This window comes from Grampus griseus (assembly GCF_964374135.1).
Source record: "Grampus griseus genome assembly, chromosome: 10".
NCBI classification, from domain to species: Eukaryota; Metazoa; Chordata; class Mammalia; order Artiodactyla; family Delphinidae; genus Grampus; species Grampus griseus.
In genome coordinates, this window is record NC_139004.1 from 47,619,793 (window position 1) to 47,641,161 (window position 21,369).

At 38.3% G+C, this 21,369-nt stretch overlaps 1 protein-coding gene across 1 annotated transcript in view; it reads right to left on the reverse strand.

The window, feature by feature from the left end:
* The window catches only part of NEK10 (NIMA related kinase 10), a gene marked incomplete at its 3' end in the record, with an annotated part of 277,172 nt that overhangs the window by 210,463 nt on the left and 45,340 nt on the right, over positions 1-21,369 (reverse strand). The window contains exons 11-21 of the mRNA XM_082664201.1: positions 20,302-20,388; positions 17,418-17,642; positions 14,471-14,610; positions 13,769-13,830; positions 11,304-11,381; positions 8,909-8,973; positions 7,489-7,591; positions 7,268-7,396; positions 6,607-6,744; positions 2,413-2,458; positions 103-224 (exon numbers count right to left, since the gene is read on the reverse strand). Coding sequence (XP_082520327.1) covers positions 103-224; positions 2,413-2,458; positions 6,607-6,744; positions 7,268-7,396; positions 7,489-7,591; positions 8,909-8,973; positions 11,304-11,381; positions 13,769-13,830; positions 14,471-14,610; positions 17,418-17,642; positions 20,302-20,388 — 1,195 coding nt within the window. The remainder of the gene's footprint in view (positions 1-102; positions 225-2,412; positions 2,459-6,606; positions 6,745-7,267; positions 7,397-7,488; positions 7,592-8,908; positions 8,974-11,303; positions 11,382-13,768; positions 13,831-14,470; positions 14,611-17,417; positions 17,643-20,301; positions 20,389-21,369) is intronic.

Below are 21,369 nucleotides of genomic sequence, written 5' to 3' on the forward strand. Positions count from 1 at the left end.
TATACAGATAAGACAGCCACTCATGATCACTACACACAATTCTAGGAAATCAGCTCAGAAGTTTACTGTTTCATAGAAAAAGTTAATGAAGATAAAAGATACCTGTATAAATATTTTCCATAGTCTCTCTTCAGCAAAATGATGTTGTTTTTCCTTCAAAGAACTGAAATGTTCTCCAAGAGGGGCCCCTTCTATAAGCTCCATAACTATATACAACCTATCATCTATATAAAAAACAAGAAAAGGTAATAGAAATAAATTCAATATAGACATTTTGAAAAAACTTATGAATTAGAATCCAAGTTTCCCAATGGGTGTTCAGGGCACAACACAAAAGAGTTAGAGACATGGACCCAATCAGCTCTGGAGGGGCTGGGGGCGAGGGGGTCTTGGGGACAATCGGAGCCCAGCAACAGTCTCTTTCAGCTACAGGCAACCTCCTAGCATAAGTTTACGCTGGCAAACTTTATCATTTTCTATGTACACCAGGATGTGGAAGGGTTGAGAGGCACCAAAGAGAGCAAGTAAATGATCCCAAATCATGGAGGATTCCCTGAAGAACAGGTAAACCCAGCTTTCCTCTCAATGGTCTAAAATTTACCTTTAAATCAAGCCAGACATTCAGACATTAAACTGCACTGTTCTTCAGTCTCGTAGATTTACCTTACAGTATTTTACAATGAAATCATACCGTGGTTTAGCAATGACCCCACTGGATATACCACCCATGATGGAAATTTCTGTGATGCCAGCTCAAGAGCTGAGAAAGCTGGCCTCCTCCAGATTTCAGCTCATGGATCCCAGGAACCTCACATAACTGACTGGGTTTGTCTCTGCTTTGGATGCCAAGAAACAGAAGTAAATTCTACTTTCTCCTCCAAAGTCAATATGTAACTATTAACAACAGTATGTGATATGTATCTTTTGTAATGTTTTGGATGTATGTAAAATATGTATATATACAACATTTACAGAAATGAAGCCACACCATGCATATTCTGCAACTTATACCTTTTTCATTCAACATTCTTATATGTTCGTCAGTACACACAGACCCACGCCATTCTTTCTGTTGGTTACATAGTATTCCACAATACAGATGTATCATAATTTATTTAATCATTCTCCTAAAGATTGACATTTATATTGTTTCCAATTCTTCATAATCCCAAGAAATATTTACTGTATGTACTAATCTTGCCCCTAACATTAATTTTCTCACCTTTTATTTCCTTTTATCATGATTTCTTAATCTATTTTATCTTATGCTTTTTTTTTTTTTTTTCGGTATGCGGGCCTCTCACTGTTGTGGCCTCTCCCGTTGCGGAGCACAGGCTCCGGATGCGCAGGCTCAGCGGCCATGGCCCACGGGCCCAGCCGCTCCGCGGCATGTGGGATCTTCCCGGATTGGGGCACGAACCCGTGTCCCCTGCATCGGCAGGCGGACTCTCAACCACTGCGCCACGAGGGAAGCCCTATCTTATGTATTTTTAAGCCACTGCCAATTCTTTTTGGGAGAAGTCAGGTTATTTTGTTTTTAAATTAAGACAAGTTATGTCACTTCAGTACAAGTCAGAAGCTAGTCTAGATCTCTTTATGATGGGATATGCACTAAATTATGGGAAATTATTCTCATATCAAGAACAAATGGCCAAGGGGGCAGGATGTACTGAGGAGTTTCAGCACTGAGTTCCTCTGAGTCAACCAGAGGAAGGGAGATGGGTAAAATCATAACATGGCAAAGTACACAACAGGTTTGCATAACAATAGCACTGATAAAGAGGCAGCAAGGAAGCCCCTTTAAAGATTTATTTTGAAATTTCACAGGTGAAGCATATAAGGTCTATTAATATGTATATTACTTCAGTCAAATGTCCTATTTTTTTTAAAACAAGTGACTGAGTTTGGTTTCACCTCAAGATTTGATTCCATATTCCATCATCCCAATGATGACGCAGAATCAGTCAGGGCTCCATCGCCACCTTGTGGCAATTACCTGAACTTGAAGAAAAAGAAATCTCAAAAAATCTAGATCCAATTTATTTGGCGGGTGGAAAATGTCATTTTTTCTAAAAGATGACAAAAAAATGTCATTCTTTCTTAAAGAAGCTACCAACCTTTAGTTTTCTTTTCTCCTGATCCTACTATGGGCTTTTTGTATATGAAAATAGCAATAATTATTATTTTGGTTTGTTCATGCAGTCTTACATATAGGGATCTAAGAATTTTATAAGTATCTTTTGATCATTGATTATCAGTGTCTCACTGATCAAGAAATGCCATCCAAGGTCATACAGACAACAAAAAAGGTAGAGAAAATAGTCGACTAAGCTTATTTTGTAACATTCTAAAATAAAAATATGTAAGTAACATAGATACATTATTAGAAATATCATGGAAACTCACACTTACTTTCCAGAAATGTTTTGTAATAGCGTACAACATTGGGATGATAAAGCTATAAGAAAATAAATAACAAACATTATACTACTTCAAAATATAAACTTGTTTTCACAGACAATTTAGTTGGATTTCATACTTGAAAACAACAAAGAAATCATCATATTTATATTTATTTATAAAACAAAGCATTTCAAGATATCATCTAATTTTTCAGGATTCTTTTTATTTGCTGCTCACAAAACTGTTCTGAAAATAGCAATCTCCCATATAGCCTTACCAAATAGAATTGAAAACTGATTGTGCTTTATCACCTAATTTAACTAAATTAGAGGACTGTAGAACTGGAAGCTATCTTAAGAATTAATTTAACACTTCCTGTTCCAACATCACACACAGACTGCATAAAGGAGAAAACTGAAATGAAACAATTAATTTTGAACATATACCTATGCTCTTAACCTCCCCCTGCCACTTAAATGTTTATATACACTGTGTCTATTTACACGACTGGTGTCTTTCTATGCTCTCCAAAATTATTAGTTTGAAACTGAAATAACCTAGGAGTTATTAACTCCATTAAAATAACAATAATAATTGCCAAGGACTCCATCCTTGAACAAAATTAGGTCAGGCTCCTCAGAGTCCTCCTCTGGACCAGGCCTCCTCCTTGGCCTGCCTGGTTTCAGCAAGAATCCTGCTAAGCCAGTTTAGTGAGCATCTCTGCCCTCTGGATATCCAATCAAGTTCCTCATCCCCCCATCTTTGTTACCTAATCAAGTTTTTCTTCCCCCAACCTGATAACTAACCAAATTCCTCTTAGTAACTTTCCATCCTTTGACCCCCCTAGCCCTGCCTTTTGGTTGTAAATCCCCAGCCATCCCTGTTGTGTTCAGAGTGGAATTCAATCTCTCTCCTCTACTCTAATAGTTGGACTTCTATTGCAGTGGTCCTGAATAAGGTCTTCCTTGCCATCTAAAAGTTCTTATCACAAGGAAAAAATGTGTAACTACATGTGGTAGATGTTAACTGGATTTACTATGGTGATCATGTCACAATACATACAAATACTGAATCATCATGTTGTACACCTGAAACTAATATGCAGTCATATGTCAATTATACCTCAACAAAAAGTGTCCAGGCACCAAAGAGAGCAACAATTTCTCTTTGGCATAGTTTACCTCAGAATGTAACATGGAAATTCTATTTTTTTTGATGGAATTTCTTTAATAGATGTATTCCTATTCAGATTATCTTATTTCTCCTTGCATGAGTTCTGGTAGTTTGTGTGTTTTAAGAAATTGATCCTTTTCTCCTACATGGTCAAATCTGTGGCTATAGAGTTTTATGCAGTATTTTTTTTTTTTTTTTACCCTTTTAATGCTCATGTGATCAGTAAGGATGACCCCTCTTTCATTTCTGATATTGGTAATCTGTGTCTGTCTTTCTTTTTTTTCCAAGATTAGTCTGGCTAGATATTTATCAACTTTACTGGTCTTTTAAAGAATAAACTTTTAATATTGTTGATTTTTTATATGGAATTCTTGTTTTTTATTTCATTAATTTCTGTTTTACTTTTATTTCTTCTGCTTGTTTAAGGCTTGAATTGCTCTTTTTTCTTTAATATGGAAACTTAGAATAAGGAGTTTAGATATTTCTGTCTTTTAATACATACATTTAATATTTTATATATATATATATTTATATGTATATGTATCTTTCTAAACAGTGCTTTCATTGCAGCCCACAGATTTTTATAAGTTGTATTTTCATTTAGTTCAAAAAAATTTCCAATTTATATGAGACTTTTTCTTTGAGCAATGTGTTATTTTGTAGTGTGTTTTTTTTTTTTTTTACATTTTTATTGGAGTATAATTGCTTTACAATGGTGTGTTAGTTTCTGCTTTATAACAAAGTGAATCAGTTATACATATACATATACATATTTTCCCATATCTCTTCCCTCTTGCATCTCCCTCCCTCCCACCCTCCCTATCCCACCCCTCCAGGCGGTCACAAAGCACCAAGCTGATCTCCCTGTGCTATGCGGCTGCTTCCCACTAGCTATCTACCTTACATTTGGTAGTGTATATATGTCCATGCCACTCTCTCGCTTTGTCACAGCTTACCCTTCCCCCTCCCCGTATCCTCAAGTCCATTCTCTAGTAGGTCTGTGTCTTTATTCCTGTCTTACCCCTAGGTTCTTCATGACATTTTTTTTTCTTAAATTCCATATATATGTGTTAGCATACGGTATTTGTCTTTCTCTTTCTGACTTACTTCACTCTGTATGACAGACTCTAGGTCTATCCACCTCATTACAAATAGCTCAATTTCATTTCTTTTTATGGCTGAGTAATATTCCATTGTATATATGTGCCACATCTTCTAATAACATAATAATAACATAACATCTAATAACATAATAATTTTCTACAAGAATACTAAATTTTTGTGGTTGTTTATTTACAATTTGAGTTTCTAAGTAAACTGAAATTTGTTTTATCTCAGAATAGTCACTGGTACATCATAAATGGCTTGCATCTCTTTCTGGCCTTTCTTCTTGCCTTCTTTTGAAGGAGAGTCTACTGGTTGTCCACCAAAAATCTGCTCTCACACTCCTCCACTCCATTGACTTGTAGCAGGATGTGCTTCCCCATCACAGATCACACCTCTCAGTCTCTCTCACAGCCTCAAGGGGCTCATCCCTGAGTTCTCCCCAGTGGAGTGTGAGGGGAATCCTGTGTCTGAACCCAAAACGCCGGGTGCACCAGCAGATATAAATGTGCCTTGGCAGGTGCAATGGGAGAGGAAGAGTGGGCATCCCTGTGTGACCTCATGGAGCAGAGCACCACACCCTGGACTCACAGGAAGACAAAACCCATTGCACGGTGAGACCTCTCCTTCAAGCCCATGCACTTTGGGGCTTCTTTGTTACTGCAGCTTAATCTTAATATTAACAAATACACTCTCTCTTTCTAGTCCCATTTCTCTCACTTCTGTCTGCCATTACCTCCTCCTTTTTGACCTCAATTTACTGTCCTTTCATTGGTTTAAGCCCGTGGTGCAAGCACAGTTCTACAATTTTGAGCTCCCTCAAAGTTCAAGCAGAGGTCTCTTATATGGCCCCACCCTGACACTTTCTTTTCTTAGAAAATATACTAAAACCAATAGTCTACCTCATCAACTAGCAAATGGCCAGCAGATTTTAAACAATATGGAACTAGGTAAGCAATAGAACCATATTCTAGACCTAGCTCACTGGCCAGGACTACATCCAGATTTGGGTTCAAATGAAGATATTAGACCAGCCTAGGGCAAAAGCCATGCTCTAGCCTTGTGCTATGAAACAGCACACCACCCAAGGCTAGAGTGTTGGAATATGAGCAAACACTAACTTTTCAAAATCTAATCTCTTTGTACATAAAAGTCAACTATAAAACAACCTATTAATGATATTTACTGTAAATTATAAATTGGAGTGGAACTAGAGATTTCAATGAATAAAGATCTTCATATTTATGGTTATGTCCTAGCACAGATGCTATGCAAATTTAACTATTTGAAAACAAAGAGCCATGAACTGATAGGTCTCCCCAGGAGTTACAGACAAACAGTATTCATAATGAATGTATAAATAAAGAAAGTTGAAAAAAAACCAATGTGTTCTTTGATCACAAAAAGAATTCCCATTTCTCTCTGACACGTTTATTCTTTTTCCTGAAACAAACCTTCATAATGATACATGAGTTGTGAACATTATGTTAGAATGTTTTGCTCATGTCAATAAATAATAACCCATCTTGAAAATTCACATTTTAGATTACATAAGCCATATCTGAGGAACGTTAACAACTTGGTTCCATTTGACAAAAGTCAGGGAAGTCTTAGTCATATTCTTATGCATGTAACAAAGTAACCAAATATTCTACAATATAATAAGAAGGAAACGAATATGCTTTCTCATATATAATACTCTCTGTGCTGTGAACTCAATTGTTCTGCATCCCTGGCCCTGATATAGTTATGTCTATGGTTCAATGTCAAGCCTTAGGAGAAAACCTGGTGATTGATATCACCTCAATGCCAATTATATTAAACAGAACCAGTTCTTACACAGCATGGACAAGGACAGCACATGAATTCTACTTTTTTTGATGACATTTATTTAAGGAAACCGTCTTCATAAACAAAAGCATTTACCTGCTCTTTAATTATGGTTAATTCAGAAACAATATTCCTTACACTGCTGTCTCGATCTTTTTTATCCTTTCCAAATGCTGGGTTATGTAAATTGACTTCTTTCATTGCTAAAAGATTTTGACCACTATGCTTTCTAACCTAAAATAAAGGAGACAAAAAAAAAAAAAAAAAAAAAAAAAAGAATGGTTTGGGAGTAGAGAGGGGAAGAAAGTGATTAGATTAATAAGGTCACATGATTAAGCCAAATCATCTAAATAAGTCATATATCTTTAAAAAGTAAATTTGTATTTACACTAAGCTCACCTCAAAAAAATTGGTATATCCTGGATCAGTCTGCAATATTTCATAGGATTTTACTTGGTAAATACAGAAACACTGGTGTGAACTTGGAGAATGTGTCATGCATTGGGACAAACCATTTTGACTATTTGTATGAGAGATAGTGACAGCTTTTGTCTTCAAAGGTCAGTGACCAATTTATAGAGCTGAGAGCTAAGGTAAGACAACATCAGTGCAGCTATCTGTTGTACAGAAACAACCATTCTAATTTTTATATCTATTTGTTCACTGACAAGGGCTCCAATTCACTTGTGTGTGGGTGTGCAGGGAGACATGCAGTTTGTTTGGGAACATTGGAAATGTTGTTCAAGGGCAAGGTCACCTTGTAAACACAGCCAAAAGCTCCACTTCCAAGATGATCCAAAACTGCATAGTTGCCTATATATTTCGAAGGAGCTTTATTCTGATTAATGCTTTCAATATTTTCAGCAATTTGCTTCAGTTCATCCTCCTAACCAAAAAATGAAAAGGAAATGGGTTGCTATGATAAATGCATCCTAACTGCATAGCAGCCTGACAAAATATTTAAAGCTCAAGACTTACCACTAATAAATTCAACTTTGATACTAATTCTTCATAAGCACTGATATCACGAACATAATGTCCTATGTCAATGAAGATCTCAAACAAGTCGGTGGGGAAAAGTCTACAGAGAAAAATACACACACATACTTCCTATAGGAGTTGGAAACTCTGGCCCATTCCTTCCCTTTTGGACCTGGCTCACTTATAGGTTAATTACATTAAATACACTGCCAACAAATGGGGGAATACTACTCACCAACTTATCTCATGAAAATAAACTAGAGACACAGTTCTTAAGAGGTAAGGAAAAACAACTGGAAAGGAAAGTTCCAGAGATCTACTGTATGACACTGTGCTTATAGTTAAGAACACTGTACTGCACACAAAAATTTAAGAGGGTAGATGTCATGTTATATGTTTTTTGCTACAATAAGATATGATACAGATTTTACAAAAATCTTATTTGTAAGACATTTGGGGGTGTAGTATTAAATATACTAGAAATGAATGTTTATTGGGTGTTTATTGAGCACAGAGCACTTTCACAAATACAATTTGATTTAGTCCTCATGAAAATAAAATTAAAATACAGGTGAATTTAAAAAATGAAGAGATTTATGCATCATTTCCAAGCTACTGGTTTCAAGGGTTTAGGTTTATTAAAATCTTTAAGTCCACTGATGTGGATGATTTAGGGCCTTGAAATGAAAGGTTATAATGAATAACGAATACTTCCTTTTCTTCCCCTAAATTCAACTGTTATATAGAAATAAAATAAAAACATAAAATGCCCCATTCTTCCAAACAAAAGATGTTATATTAACTCAAGATTTTATTTCCATTTTGCCTTATCAATAAAATTCTAGTAAGAACTTGGGTCTACGATTTGGCTAACCTGCCACCTCTATGGCACGCAGACCACACCTGTAGGTAACCATGGTCTGCTTCCCAAGGTGGTGGTTTTTCTGTCATGCTCACCACACAACCTTCTGATCCAGGAACATCCAGCCTCCTCCCCTTCAAATGGGTTCCTATACTGTTAAGGACATCCAGACAAATACTTTCTTTTCTATTGATTAAAAGGAAATGACTAGATCAACTTTGGACATTTCTGAATGGGCAAAAACAAGCACATATTTTTATTTCATCCATTAAAAATGTTAATGTCTTAAAAAAGAAAAACTAAAAACCATAGCAGTTACATGTAATTAAAAGAGTTGTGTTGATGTGATTCATGTGCTTTCCTCATCATTTTGTGAATTTTCAGAGTTAAGATATCACTAGGGCTGCTCAGTATTATCTGTGGATTTTAAGAAATCTGAAGGCACATGTTTTGCATACTGACTCTTTATTCTCTTACTGTTTGCATCTAAATCAGGTACATGAAAACAGTTGACTCTAATGATCACTGATCACTTAAATTTCTCTAAGCTCATACCTTTTAAAGAGTGGTCTGTTTCTTTCCATACTGAAGAGAAACCTCAAGGCTCTGAAAGCATAACACTGGAAATAAAAGGATATATGATTCTCAAATGGTAGCTGAACAAAGTAAAACATTTTCAGGATAGCATGATCATGAAGTGAACATTAACGTGGCTTTTTGGTGAGTGTGGCTGGTCTCTGTGGTAGCCACAGCTTGTAACTGAAAACAGACAACATCAACACCTGGGCCAGTTCTCATGTTTAAAAAGTATTTGCGTTGTGGAAGGCTAGGGATCTGGGCCTTGTTTCACTCAGTGCCTGTCATTAGTTCCTTTCTAGAAAGTACAGAAGGAGCAGAGAGACAAGAAATAAAACTCCTACGCCGAGAAAACCAAATGTCCCAAGATTTCCAGGAGCTCAAGGTTTATTTTCTTTCTAGCCTGCTATGTATGCCTCAATATTTATATAGTTTCTCTGAGAAAATAAACACTAGAAATAATGACATAAAAATAGCCACAGGCACACTGGACTCAAACTTGACAAATTGGTCTCTTGAGTAAGGTCTAAAGCATTCCCCAGATAGAACCATCTACAGTAACTCCTGAGAACACTCAGAAAGAGGCCTGTGAGACTTTAACAAAGAAAAATAAACACTGGACATTTTGCAGTGCTGAGAAAAAAGAGAGAGCCCCAGGCTTGCAGCTGTACCTGTACAATAGCCCACCACTGGGGTGACCAGGGTCTGCTGAATTCGAATCTGGAATCATTTCATGAAATTAGTGATCTGAATATAGAAGGGTCACAAACAAAACTGTCTGGAGAAGCCAGGCAGATAACAAGACCACACGAAGGAGACTGGTGAGAAAGCAGTGGAGACTGTGAGAAGTGAGGAACATGCATGTGCCTTGAAAGAATTTCCATACATATTCTTTAAAAGCCTCTACTGGCTTAACAGAATACATGTGCAGGAGGGAGTGTACTTTACCATGGTCCAGCACAGTGTCATGCATCAGTGCTGTACTAGAGAAGTAAGTCCCACGCCTGTGTGTTCTCAGTGGTAGCTCTCCAAAATCTCTGCCTGCCAGCCCACAGATACCACCAAAAATTCTCTGCTAGGTTTGACCATCATTCTGGCTGAAAGCTCTTAAATCAGATTGAAGGCAAATGTTGTTTTTTACTTCCTGTTCTAACGACTTGAAAAAAAGATAAGCTGCAGCTACTGCAAAGGCTTACTTTAAATTGATTTTATCATGCCAATGTCTTTGGGGACACTTGCCCCCTGGTGTCCACTCCTCAAAAAAGCACATAGGACCCTGCATAATGTGGCCCTTTCTTACCTTCCAGGCCTCATCTCCTAAGGTAGGGGTCCCCAACACCTGGACCATGGACCGGTACTGGTCCGTGGCCTGTTAGGAACTGGACCGCACAGCAGGAGGTGAGCAGCAAGTGAGCGAGCAAAGCTTCATCTGCCACTCCCCATCGCTCCCCATCGCTCCCATTACTGCCTGAATTCTGCCCCCACCCCCGCTCCCATCCATGGAAAACGTGTCTTCCACAAAACCAGTCTCTGGTGCCAGAAAGGTTGGGGACCGTTGTCCTAAGGTACTCCCTCTGCCCCACACCCCACACCCACCCCACTGAGCAGCCTAAGCACACTCTAAGCTGCCAGGCTCCTGTCCTTTGTCCACGCTCTTCTCTCTGTGCGGATGCCCGTCCGCCCTGGAGCAGATATCATGGGTGCCCACTTCTATCCCTTTACTCACCTGACCAGCACCAGCTCATCCATCAAGATCCATTTTACAGGTTTGCCTTTGTAAAGGTGAAATGCTACTGACTGTGGTCCGTGCTTAAAGATGGCACATAATTTTCCCCGTAGTATTATTTTGATACACAAGCAATGTTTTTAAAACATAGAACTTACAGATAAGCAAAGAAATGTCTAAATAAAATCACCTAAATCCCTACAGAGAAACTACTGTTAAGCCTTCTACATTGTTTTTTGGTTTTTTTTTTTTTTTTTTTTTTTTTTTTTTTTTTTGCCGTATGTGGGCCTCTCACTGCCGTGGCCTCTCCCTTTGCGGAGCACAGGCTCCGGACGCGCAGGCTCAGCGGCCATGGCTCACGGGCCCAGCCGCTGCGCGGCATGTGGGATCTTCCCGGACCGGCGCATGAACCCGTGTCCCCTGCATCAGCAGGCAGACTCTCAACCACTGTGCCACCAGGGAAGCCCCTCTACATTGTTTTAACAGCATTTGTTTCCATGTCAGCCTCCCTCACCAGATATTCTTCCCTCTCGGTCAGTACAGGGGACCAGTGCTAACCTAAAAATTCTAAAATTCATAGATTATATTACCAAAATTTCCCCAGATTCCAGTAACTTGATATTAAAGAATAATGGATATGTTTATTACCTGTAATAGATTAGTTTTTGCTGCATTCTTTTGTTTATTTCGTAAAATTAATTTTGCTATTGTATATATACCATTTTCCTGGAAGAATAAAGATGCCATGTTATCAGTGACCAGCAACAATGCTATGGAGATACACAGCATAAAGAAGGAAGGAACAATTTTAAAATATTAAAGAAGAATGTTAGTATAATTTTGGAATCAGGAGTAAATATTACAGGACAATACTAAAAATGTCAGTGTAATACTTTTAAACATCAAAGACTATAACCACATCATAAAATCTCAACTATCGTTAAAGATTATAAATAACAAAGTATATCAATTAAAAGTGATTTAAATACTTTAAAAACAAAAAGTAGGGGGCAAAAAAAGGGGTCAGAGTAAAGGGATCCAAATGTCTTTATATTTTGCATTTTAAATATCTAATTATGAAATATTTCTCCCTTTATTGTTTTGTTAAACAATACATGTAGATAAACTAGTATAGAAAAGAAGATAGAAAAATAAGAGAAAAATCATAGATTTTTAAAAATGAAAGTTATTTGTATAAACGGTTAACATCTTTCTAGCCTTATTCTAATATAAATACAGACATGGGGGAATGAACAAAAAGTATTACCTTATTGCTACATTTTTTATTATCTATTAAATACATAATTTACTGAACTCTACTCTATGTGGGCATTTATATTATAACTGTGAAGAGCTTTACCTGCCTTATTACATTTAGTCTTCATAGCTGTTCTGTGAATTAGTCTGTAATTTCCTTGTTTTATACATGACAAAGTCAAAACTTAGGCTAAATATTTTTCCAGAGGCCAAGACAGCAAGCAATGATAACAGGACTGAGCCTCCCCCTGCCTCAGCAGCCACCCTGACCTGCTGAGCTTCCCCAGGGACTCTGATCACTGCTGACATGATCCGTTACTAACTTTATGAATTTATGTATTTTTAAGTTGATGTACTGAACAAAAAAAACTTTTCTCTGTAAAATTCAACAAGCAGGAAATAACTTTTATAACAGAAACACATACAAGGGTTGTATACAAATGTGTGTATTCACACACACACACACACACACACATATGACTGTATATGTAGTGAATTGGTTAATGAATTATGCTTTGTGTGCTCTGTGAAATCAGTTTCCTGGCAATAAATATTTTGTTTGGTGTGTTTTAATCACCTCTAGCTGAATAACTTCATGTCCTCTTAAAGTGACTGCTATCCTTAACTCATGGTGTCCTATGCCCCATAGGAATTAAAACAATTAAATTAAAACAATTTAGAATACTGGGTCATATGGTAGTTCTATTTGTAGTTTTTTAAGGAACCTCCATAGTGGCTGTACCAATTCACATTCCCACCAGCAGTGCAAGAGTGTTCCCTTTTCTCTGCACCCTCTCCAGCATTTGTTGTTTCTAGATATTTTGATGATTGCCATTCTGACCGATGTGAGATGATATCTCATTGTAGTTTTGATTTGCATTTCTCTAATGATTAATGATGTTGAGCATTCTTTCATGTGTCAATCCCACTACTGGGCATATACCCTGAGAAAAACATAATTCAAAAAGAGTCATGTACCAAAATGTTCGTTGCAGCTCTATTTACAATAGCCAGGAGATGGAAACAACATAAGTGTCCATCATCGGATGAATGGATAAAGAAGATGTGGCAGATATATGCAATGGAATATTACTCAACCATAAAAAGAAACGAAATTGAGTTATTTGTAGTGAGGTGGATGGACATAGAGTCTGTCATACAGAGTGAAGTAAGTCAGAAAGAGAAAGACAAATACAGTATGCTAACACATATATATGGAATATAAGAAAAAAAAATGTCATGAAGAACCTAGGGGTAAGATGGGAATAAAGACACAGATCTACTAGAGAAGGGACTTGAGGATATGGCGAGGGGGAAGGGTAAACTGTGACAAAGCGAGAGAGTGGCATGGACATATATACACTACCAAATGTAAAACAGATAGCTAGTGGGAAGCAGCCGCATAGCACAGGGAGATCAGCTCGGTGTTTTGTGACCACCTGGATGGATGGGATAGGGAGGATGGGAGGGAGGGAGACGCAAGAGGGAGGAGATATGGGAACATATGTATATGTATAACTGATTCACTTTGTTATAAAGCAGAAACTAACACACCATTGTAAAGCAATTATACTCCAATAAAGATGTAAAAACAAAAAACAATTCAGAATAGCTTTAAAAAAAAAGATAAAGAAAATGAAATAGACTGCACGTAATATTGGGAATAAACACCATCAGTTACCTACATGGCAGTTCTTTTTAAGCTGAGTTAAAAGAGGAAGGACAAGAATATAAAATGGAATTCTACATGTTAAATAAGACATATTACAATATTTTTAAGCCATGTTCCAGGATACAGGTGTCACCTGAGGTGGGCTCCCTCCATCGTGACAGGTCCTGGCACCCTGCCCTCTCACCTGAACCACCTGGTGGGCGTTGGTGTCGTCGAGCACCAGTTCCGTGAGGGCCGCACAGCAGGCTGCAACGAAAACCACCAAATGCCGTGTCTGTCGTGGCCATGGCGGCACTTGCACATCAGCAATCTCACTCCCTGCCTCAGAGAATTTTGTTGGCAGAGCCATTCCTCAAAAAACACTAATTTTCCTTCTGGCACGTCTCTGGGAGAAAGGCACCTGAGTTGTGCTTGCTGGTACCTCTCCTCTTCGTGTAGCTCCCATGCATGCACACCCCATGGCAGCCTGTGGGGCACCCCTAATGCACCCCGCTGTGCATGGAGTGGGGGGGCAGGCACCGTCAGCCCCATACCCAACATGTGCCCTGTGTGGAGCACGTGCTCAATGTACATGGACAATGGTCAGGTAAATAGTGCGTACTTTAAATATATTATCCAAATTAACCCTTATAATCCGAGTATGAACTACTTTAGAGGGCTAACAGGTTAGGCCACAGAACTTGGCAAGCAGAGGAAAGTTTGGGGTGTCTTTAACCTGCAAGTCCAACACTGGTACCAAGAAGTTTCAGGCATCCACATGAATTTAACTTCACATTTTTTAAGTTATAAATTGGGCCTAATTGATATTATCATTATAATTTTATAATAGAATAATACAAGGTTAAACAGTATCAAATAATGAAACATAATAATATGATATAAATACCTGCTTGAAGAGAGAAAGTATTTTCTTGTATTTCCTGAGGGCTGAAATCTTCTGACAAATGAAGCTGCTGGATTTGGCCTGCCGCATTGGCACTAGACAGGCTTCCAATGGAGGAACGATCAGAAACAAAATTTCTGTCCCTGAAAAAGAAAAGTTAATGCACAGACCAATTTATCAATGGTAGTTCATGGTCAGTGCTTTCTGATTCCCGTTTTATAAATCTTTGCCTCCCCAGGTCATAAAGTTTTTTCCTGTGTGACCTTCCAATCCACTCAGACATGATTTTTGTGTGAAGTGTGAGGTAGGAGTCATCTCTCTATTTTTCACATGGCTGCCTTTGTTTTGAACTCTATTCTTCTGCCATTTACTTGAATACATCTCAGTCTTCATCATTCTGAGTTTTGTCTTTTTCCATTAAATTCCAATCTTCTTTTATTTTAGGAAAGTTCTCTTCTATTAGATGATTGAGGCTTTCCAAAATTTCCTTTTGTTTTGTTCTCTACCTTAGGGATATCAATTATCCACGTGTTGAGAACCCATCTTCTGCAGGCCATATCCTTCATTTTATGTTGTTCTTATTCCCTTGTCTTCCTCCTCTGCATCGTGTGTAAGTTTTCAAGCACGCCCTTCCTTTCACTAACTCCACATTCTTTCTGGTACTCAGTCTCTGCATGTTGTTCAGTCCTCATCTTCTTTCCCAGCTTCACAATCATTCTATTCTCCTTTTTACTATCCTATCATCTCATCTTTAATCTCATTTCATAAACTTCATGTTCTGTTTAATGTCTTTGATAAAATAAAGCATTTGTTTTTCTGTTTACTTAGTGCAACATCTTCCACAATAGATCATTCGTCTGTCTTTATCTGCTTTGTTCCCTTCTGTTTTACATGGTTGCCATGTTTTTTCATGCATTTATTTTTATGGCAGCAGCTCTATGTAGATTTCTATATACCCAAACGTAAAGTGGATGGAGTCTCCCTGGCCTCCCTCCTGTGTCATCTGGGCCCTCTGCCCTTCTTTCGGGGAGCATAGGGAAGGTAATGGAATAGCTGCAGTCAATGATCTTTAATTATGTTAAAACTTGAATTTTAGGGATCACTCTATCTGATCAAGAGTATGTAACCTTTTAGTAACTGCCTTTGAGTTTGGGACTGCAGGTGAATGGGCGTGAACAGATTTCCTATAAACCACCTTGACAACAGAGGCTGTTCATACTCAAGCCAGCAGACAACCTGGCAACCTCACCCCTTGTACCAGCTCCAGGCAGCCCATCTCTGAAAGGATATTGTTTACACAGCTGGTGTAATAAATTCTCCCAGAGCACTGAGCCATATTTAACATAGAGTAAGTATTGACATACATCTTCTTCCCAGGGAAGACATTTCTAACATTGTACCATAGAAGTGGACTGGGAAAATTACTCTTTAGATGTGAAAGAACTCTTTTCTATCAAGAATGGTTCCTCCAAAAGGGGAAAACTAGTACCTTATATTAAACTCAGTTCTATGTTGTCAAAAGGCAGGTTTTGTCCTTGAAGTATTGCTTAACTATTATATAATTTAATTTTATCATCAAGAAAATAGCTGCTCTCCACGAGGGCTACCCACAGCCACTGTAATACGTATGATGGACAAAAATAACCACCACCATCATCCTATAAACTCAAGTGGAAAAAAACCTTTGCAATCATAATTACTTTGACTGTGGGGCTAGCTCATTATGCCACAATACTAACGAAAGATTTATAGTTTATACTTTAAAGTACTTGAGATTTTTATGTGATATTCATAAAAGCAAGTAGATTGTTAACAGTCTACACATTATTTCCTCGGTTTTGGTAATGACAGAAATTGTTAACAAAGTCACGGTTCATATCTCTAGTCTGTTCTTATGCTTTGGAAAGTTCCTTCAGAGAATGGAGCTGATGACACATAGCTCCACAATATCAAGTTATCAGGCACAATAAGCACAAAGTCTGAATAATATTGATTTGATAACAAGTCATATTAAAATTGATGTTACTCTGCTTTTATTAGAATGAACTTTATTTACATACTACAGATAACTGTGATCTTTTTCCAGGCAGATATAATCCTTTTCAACTTTGATTCAGCACCTAGGGGGATGAATTATGCTCTATAATAATTTTAGGTAATAGATCCTTCCCATTGGTGGTACCAGTAATATTGTTATTCAATACTTCAATACTTGTAATACAATACCATATCTACTATTTTTTGTTATTGTTATAGTTTTTGCAACATAATTCAAGAGAATTTCAGTTTGAAACTATTTTAACAAGCCATTCCTTCCCCAGATTTATGGCTTTGAATACCACCAGATTCTTTTTTTTGTTTTTTTTTTTTTGCGGTACGTGGGCCTCTCACTGTTGTGGCCTCTCCCGTTGTGGAGCACAGGCTCAGCGGCCATGGCTCACAGGCCCAGCCGCTCCGCAGCATGCGGAATCTTCCCGGACCGGGCCACGAACCCGTGTCCCCTGCATCAGCAGGCGGACTCTCAACCACTGCGCCACCAGGGAAGCCCCAGATTCTACTTTTAAAAGAGAGACAACAAGGTCTTAATCCACCTCAGAGCACTGCCACGGAGATTAGAGAGAAAAGAGGAGCAACTGGCCCAGGGTCAGTAACATGGAATCATTTGAATAACCGTACTTCCCCCTATTTTAACTAAGGATCATACATCCGTTACTTTAATGCAGGCTGGTGATTCAAAAAATATGTCAGGGCTCCCAAGGAGCTGAAAAGATGAACGCTCCTGACATTGATTTAGAGCCTGTTTGCAACAAGTAAAAATGACTCTGTAGAACATGAATGACCAAAGAATGGGAGGGAGCCAGCTGAGCACATGCCCACCCTGCCCTCGAACAGCTGAGACCCCAGCCTTCATCAGCCAGAGTGAAGCAGGCCAAAGCCTACTCTGACTCACCCTCGTAAAATATGAAGAAGCTGTTTGATGCCTCCCCAAATGCGAATTTCCACACTGATCTCAGGGTCCTCACAAATCTGAACCAGGATCCAGACGACGCTCCACAGCAGCTGTAGGTGGTCTGAGTGCAGCAAGCTGAGGAGGATGGGGACACCCTCGTAGAGCTTCACCTGCTCTCTCACCTGGCGCTCGGCACAGAGCAGGCGCAGCAGCTCGGCCGAGAGCCTGCGAGGGATGGGCGGGAGGGGAGACTCAGCTCAGTGGTGGCTTGACTTGATTCACACGGAGCTGCCGACAGGCACGGACGGTCGCGCTAACAGGCTCTATGTCACAGTCAGCTCATGTTCTCTGTAGAGGGCTGGATCACAGCCAAGTGTTTGCAGCTCTATGGGCCATACAGTCTCTGTCATGAGTACCCAGCCATGCCAACATGTGCAAAAGCAGCCACAGACAACACATGAAAACCAATGGGCATGGCTGTGTGCCAATAAATCTTTATTCACAAAAACAGGCAGGGAGCCAAATTTAGCCTGCAGGTCATAGTTTCTGGACCACTTTCTAAGTCATATCCTCATGGTATCCCCATTAGTCTGGCTAAAAACCTACTAACGAGCAAACAGGCATCAAGTACATACAATGGGACCTGAATTATGCTCAAGACAAAAGAAATATAAAAGTTTTATCCTAGTCTTCAGAAACTTACTAGATTGCAAAAATAAGACATTAATACCTGATGGCAAAAACACTATGATCCAGGGAAATTAAATGCAAAGTGCTCAGTGAATATCTGGAGAGTAAAATAAAGATAATGATGGCATAAGACATAAGGTTCAACTAAGCTCTGAAACATTATGATTATAGACGTTTCATAGAGCTGTCCTGAATCCTCCAGGCTCACACTCTGAACACTCTTCCTGGATGGTGTTATTTATTCCTATGGCTTCAAACACTCCCTCTACCCTGGCACTGTGATCTCAGCCCAGGCATCACTCCAAACCTATAGAGGTTCCAGCAGTCACTTAACTGTTCCACAGGCACTAACCCCACTGTTTCTAAACTCAGTCATTATCCTCCTCCCCAAATCAGCCCTTCCATTTATGTCCCTGATCTGGACTCAGGACACCACAGTCTTTTCAATTTCCAAGCCAAAGACTGGGAATCCTCCAAGACACTCCCTTCTTCTCCAACCAGTGGAGAGCCTTTGGTGCCCCCTGTTTCCTGGGCAAGCACTGGGGTTAATTCTTCTGTGAGTCCTGCAGCTAGCTAAACCCACTGCCCCTCCATCCTTTTGAGCCTCGATTATGCTCAAGATATAAGCTTCTCTGTCACTCTGCTCGCCAATATTTCCATTCTCATCCTGCTTCACAATTCCTTTCCCTGAGCTAATTTTCCATGGCTCCTCTCCCTCCCAAACTTTTATGCTCTGACATATGTTCTTTGGTAGACAGTACTCTTCACCTTCTCAAACTTTCTACACCAAAAATACCCTCCTTGTTCTAAGTGGATCTCATTGTGTGGCTAAATTCCACACTCCACACACTGCAATCAGAATAACTGTCCCCACAAAATCAATCTGATCATGATTAAAATCTGTGAGTCTCCATGTTCATGATAAAAACCACACTACTAGGCACAAAGAGCCCATCATGACCTCGCTAAAGGTATCTCATCTATAAAATATAGAAAGAGAATTGTAGATCAAACAAGTTAAAACACAAAAGGCTTAGAGCAGGGCCTGGCATGTAGAAGGCCTGGCCAAAATTAGCTCTATTTCTAACTTATCAAAATTAGCTCTATTTCTAACTTATCTAACTTATTATCTAACTTATAAGCCAACTTATCTAACTAGTTTTCTGGCACCCTCCCTCCTGCACTCTGCTGTAGCTGCGCCCACCCATGCACGCTCCTCTCTCACACAGCACTGCAGGCCTCCAGGTGGGAGCATATTCTGTTTTCACTTGCTCTCTTCCTCTGCCTAGACAACTGCTCCTTCTTTTAGGAGACTTGGCATGACCCCTCGCTCTGATTGGAGGTGCTGCTCCATGCCCTCAGGGTATCTATCCTGTGCATCCACTGACCACACCACCTACAATGTTGTGGTGAAACTGATGATTTGTGTGTCTGCCCCTCTCCTACACCATGCAACCATATCTTATTCATCTTTGGTTTTCCAACACCTGTGCAGAGGCTATTGGGTGAATCAATTCAGACAACCAAGTCTAAGTATAGTTTGTAAAAGAGGGTTAAATTGGCTTAGATGAAGAATTCAAGGGATTTACTATGAGTTAAATGTCAGTGTTTTATTGCTTGGGATTTCTGTTAACTATTTGCCTCTTTAGAAAATTATGACTTACTTGACTAAATATCATATGATGCAGGTAACCTAATAAATATCTGGATACAGTAAGTTTTTAGGGCAATAGGTAGTTCAAGTGAAAATGAGTTCATTTTACTCTAGATTCTGTTTTGGTCATGAAATAAGTCAGTAGCTATCTTAATGTATTTTACTTGCCTTAAGTAAAATAGATTTTAGGAATCTAATCACTTATTCAACACACAATCTGAAATTACTGAAAGTAGAGCCACCTCAGAGTTTCTTTCCTTAAGGAGACAGGATGTAAATAAATGTAATAAAAAAATATTAAAGATGTAATCATGAGATTTATATATTTCAAATCTATGACCAGTTCTAGAAGTAAAGCAGGACCAGAGACAAATCGATATATCTCTTTGCTATTGGTTACTTTATATAAACTTAAATAGAAGATAAATGCCAAGTTGACGCATGATATTCAGTTAACAATGTAAATAACATAAGTAAAATAATAATAATCATTTTCATTAAATGTCAGACACTGTCATTTTCCCCTGTTAGCAGTCCTACCTTTTGGAAAGCAAGTCATATTCATGTAAAATCATCAGCAGATTTTCTACAATGTTGAGTTCACTTATTTTCTCCCTACATTCTGGACTACAAATTGAAAAGTATTAGTAACTATGAAAAATGTATTTTACCATATCCATGTATTTAATATCTTAGCCCTCATATTATCCCAGGAGGAGAAACAAAATGCAATGTAGCTCTATGGGGCAGGGCTACATTAAACTCCAACATTCAATAAGTATTATATGTCATAAATTTAAATTTGTTTAATAACAGTATGATGATAACATGATTTCCTTTGGAGAAAGGGAATCATATGCTGTTCACAAAAAAGCAATGATCAGCGTTACTCACAGTAGCCAAGATATAGAAATGACCTTATATATCCTTTGATAGATGAAGTGGTTAAAGAAAATGTGATATACATATTTATATATATAATTGAATATTTATATATAGTTATAATTGAATATTGTTCAGCCATAAAAAGTCCTGTCATTTGTGACAATATGGATGAACCTAGAGAACAATCTGTTAAATGAAATAAGCCAAACAGAGAAGGGCAACTACCATACGGTATCACTTATATGTGGAATCTAAAATAAACAAACAAAACCGACTACATAGAAACAGAATAGAATGGAGGGTGTTTACTAGGGGCTGGAAGTAGGGGGAAACAGGGAGATGTAGGTTAAAGGGTACAAACTTTCAGTTATAAGAAGAATGAGCACTAAGGATCCAATGTGCAGCACAGCAACTACAGTTAATAATATGGGGTTGTGCACTTGAAAGTTGCTGAGAGATCTTACATGTTCTCGTCACAAAACCAAAAAAAAGAGTTAACTATGAGAGGTGATGGATGTATTAATTATCTTGATCTTGGTAATCATTCCACAGTGTATATGTGTATCAAATCATTATGTTGTACACTTCAAATACATAAAATTATATTTGTCAATTAGTCCTCAATTAAGTTGGAAAAAAACCCAAAAAACAAAAAAGCAGTGATCCACTTACTGGTATAAAAACATATTTAAAGCTTTTTAATTTAAAATAATCATAACATCT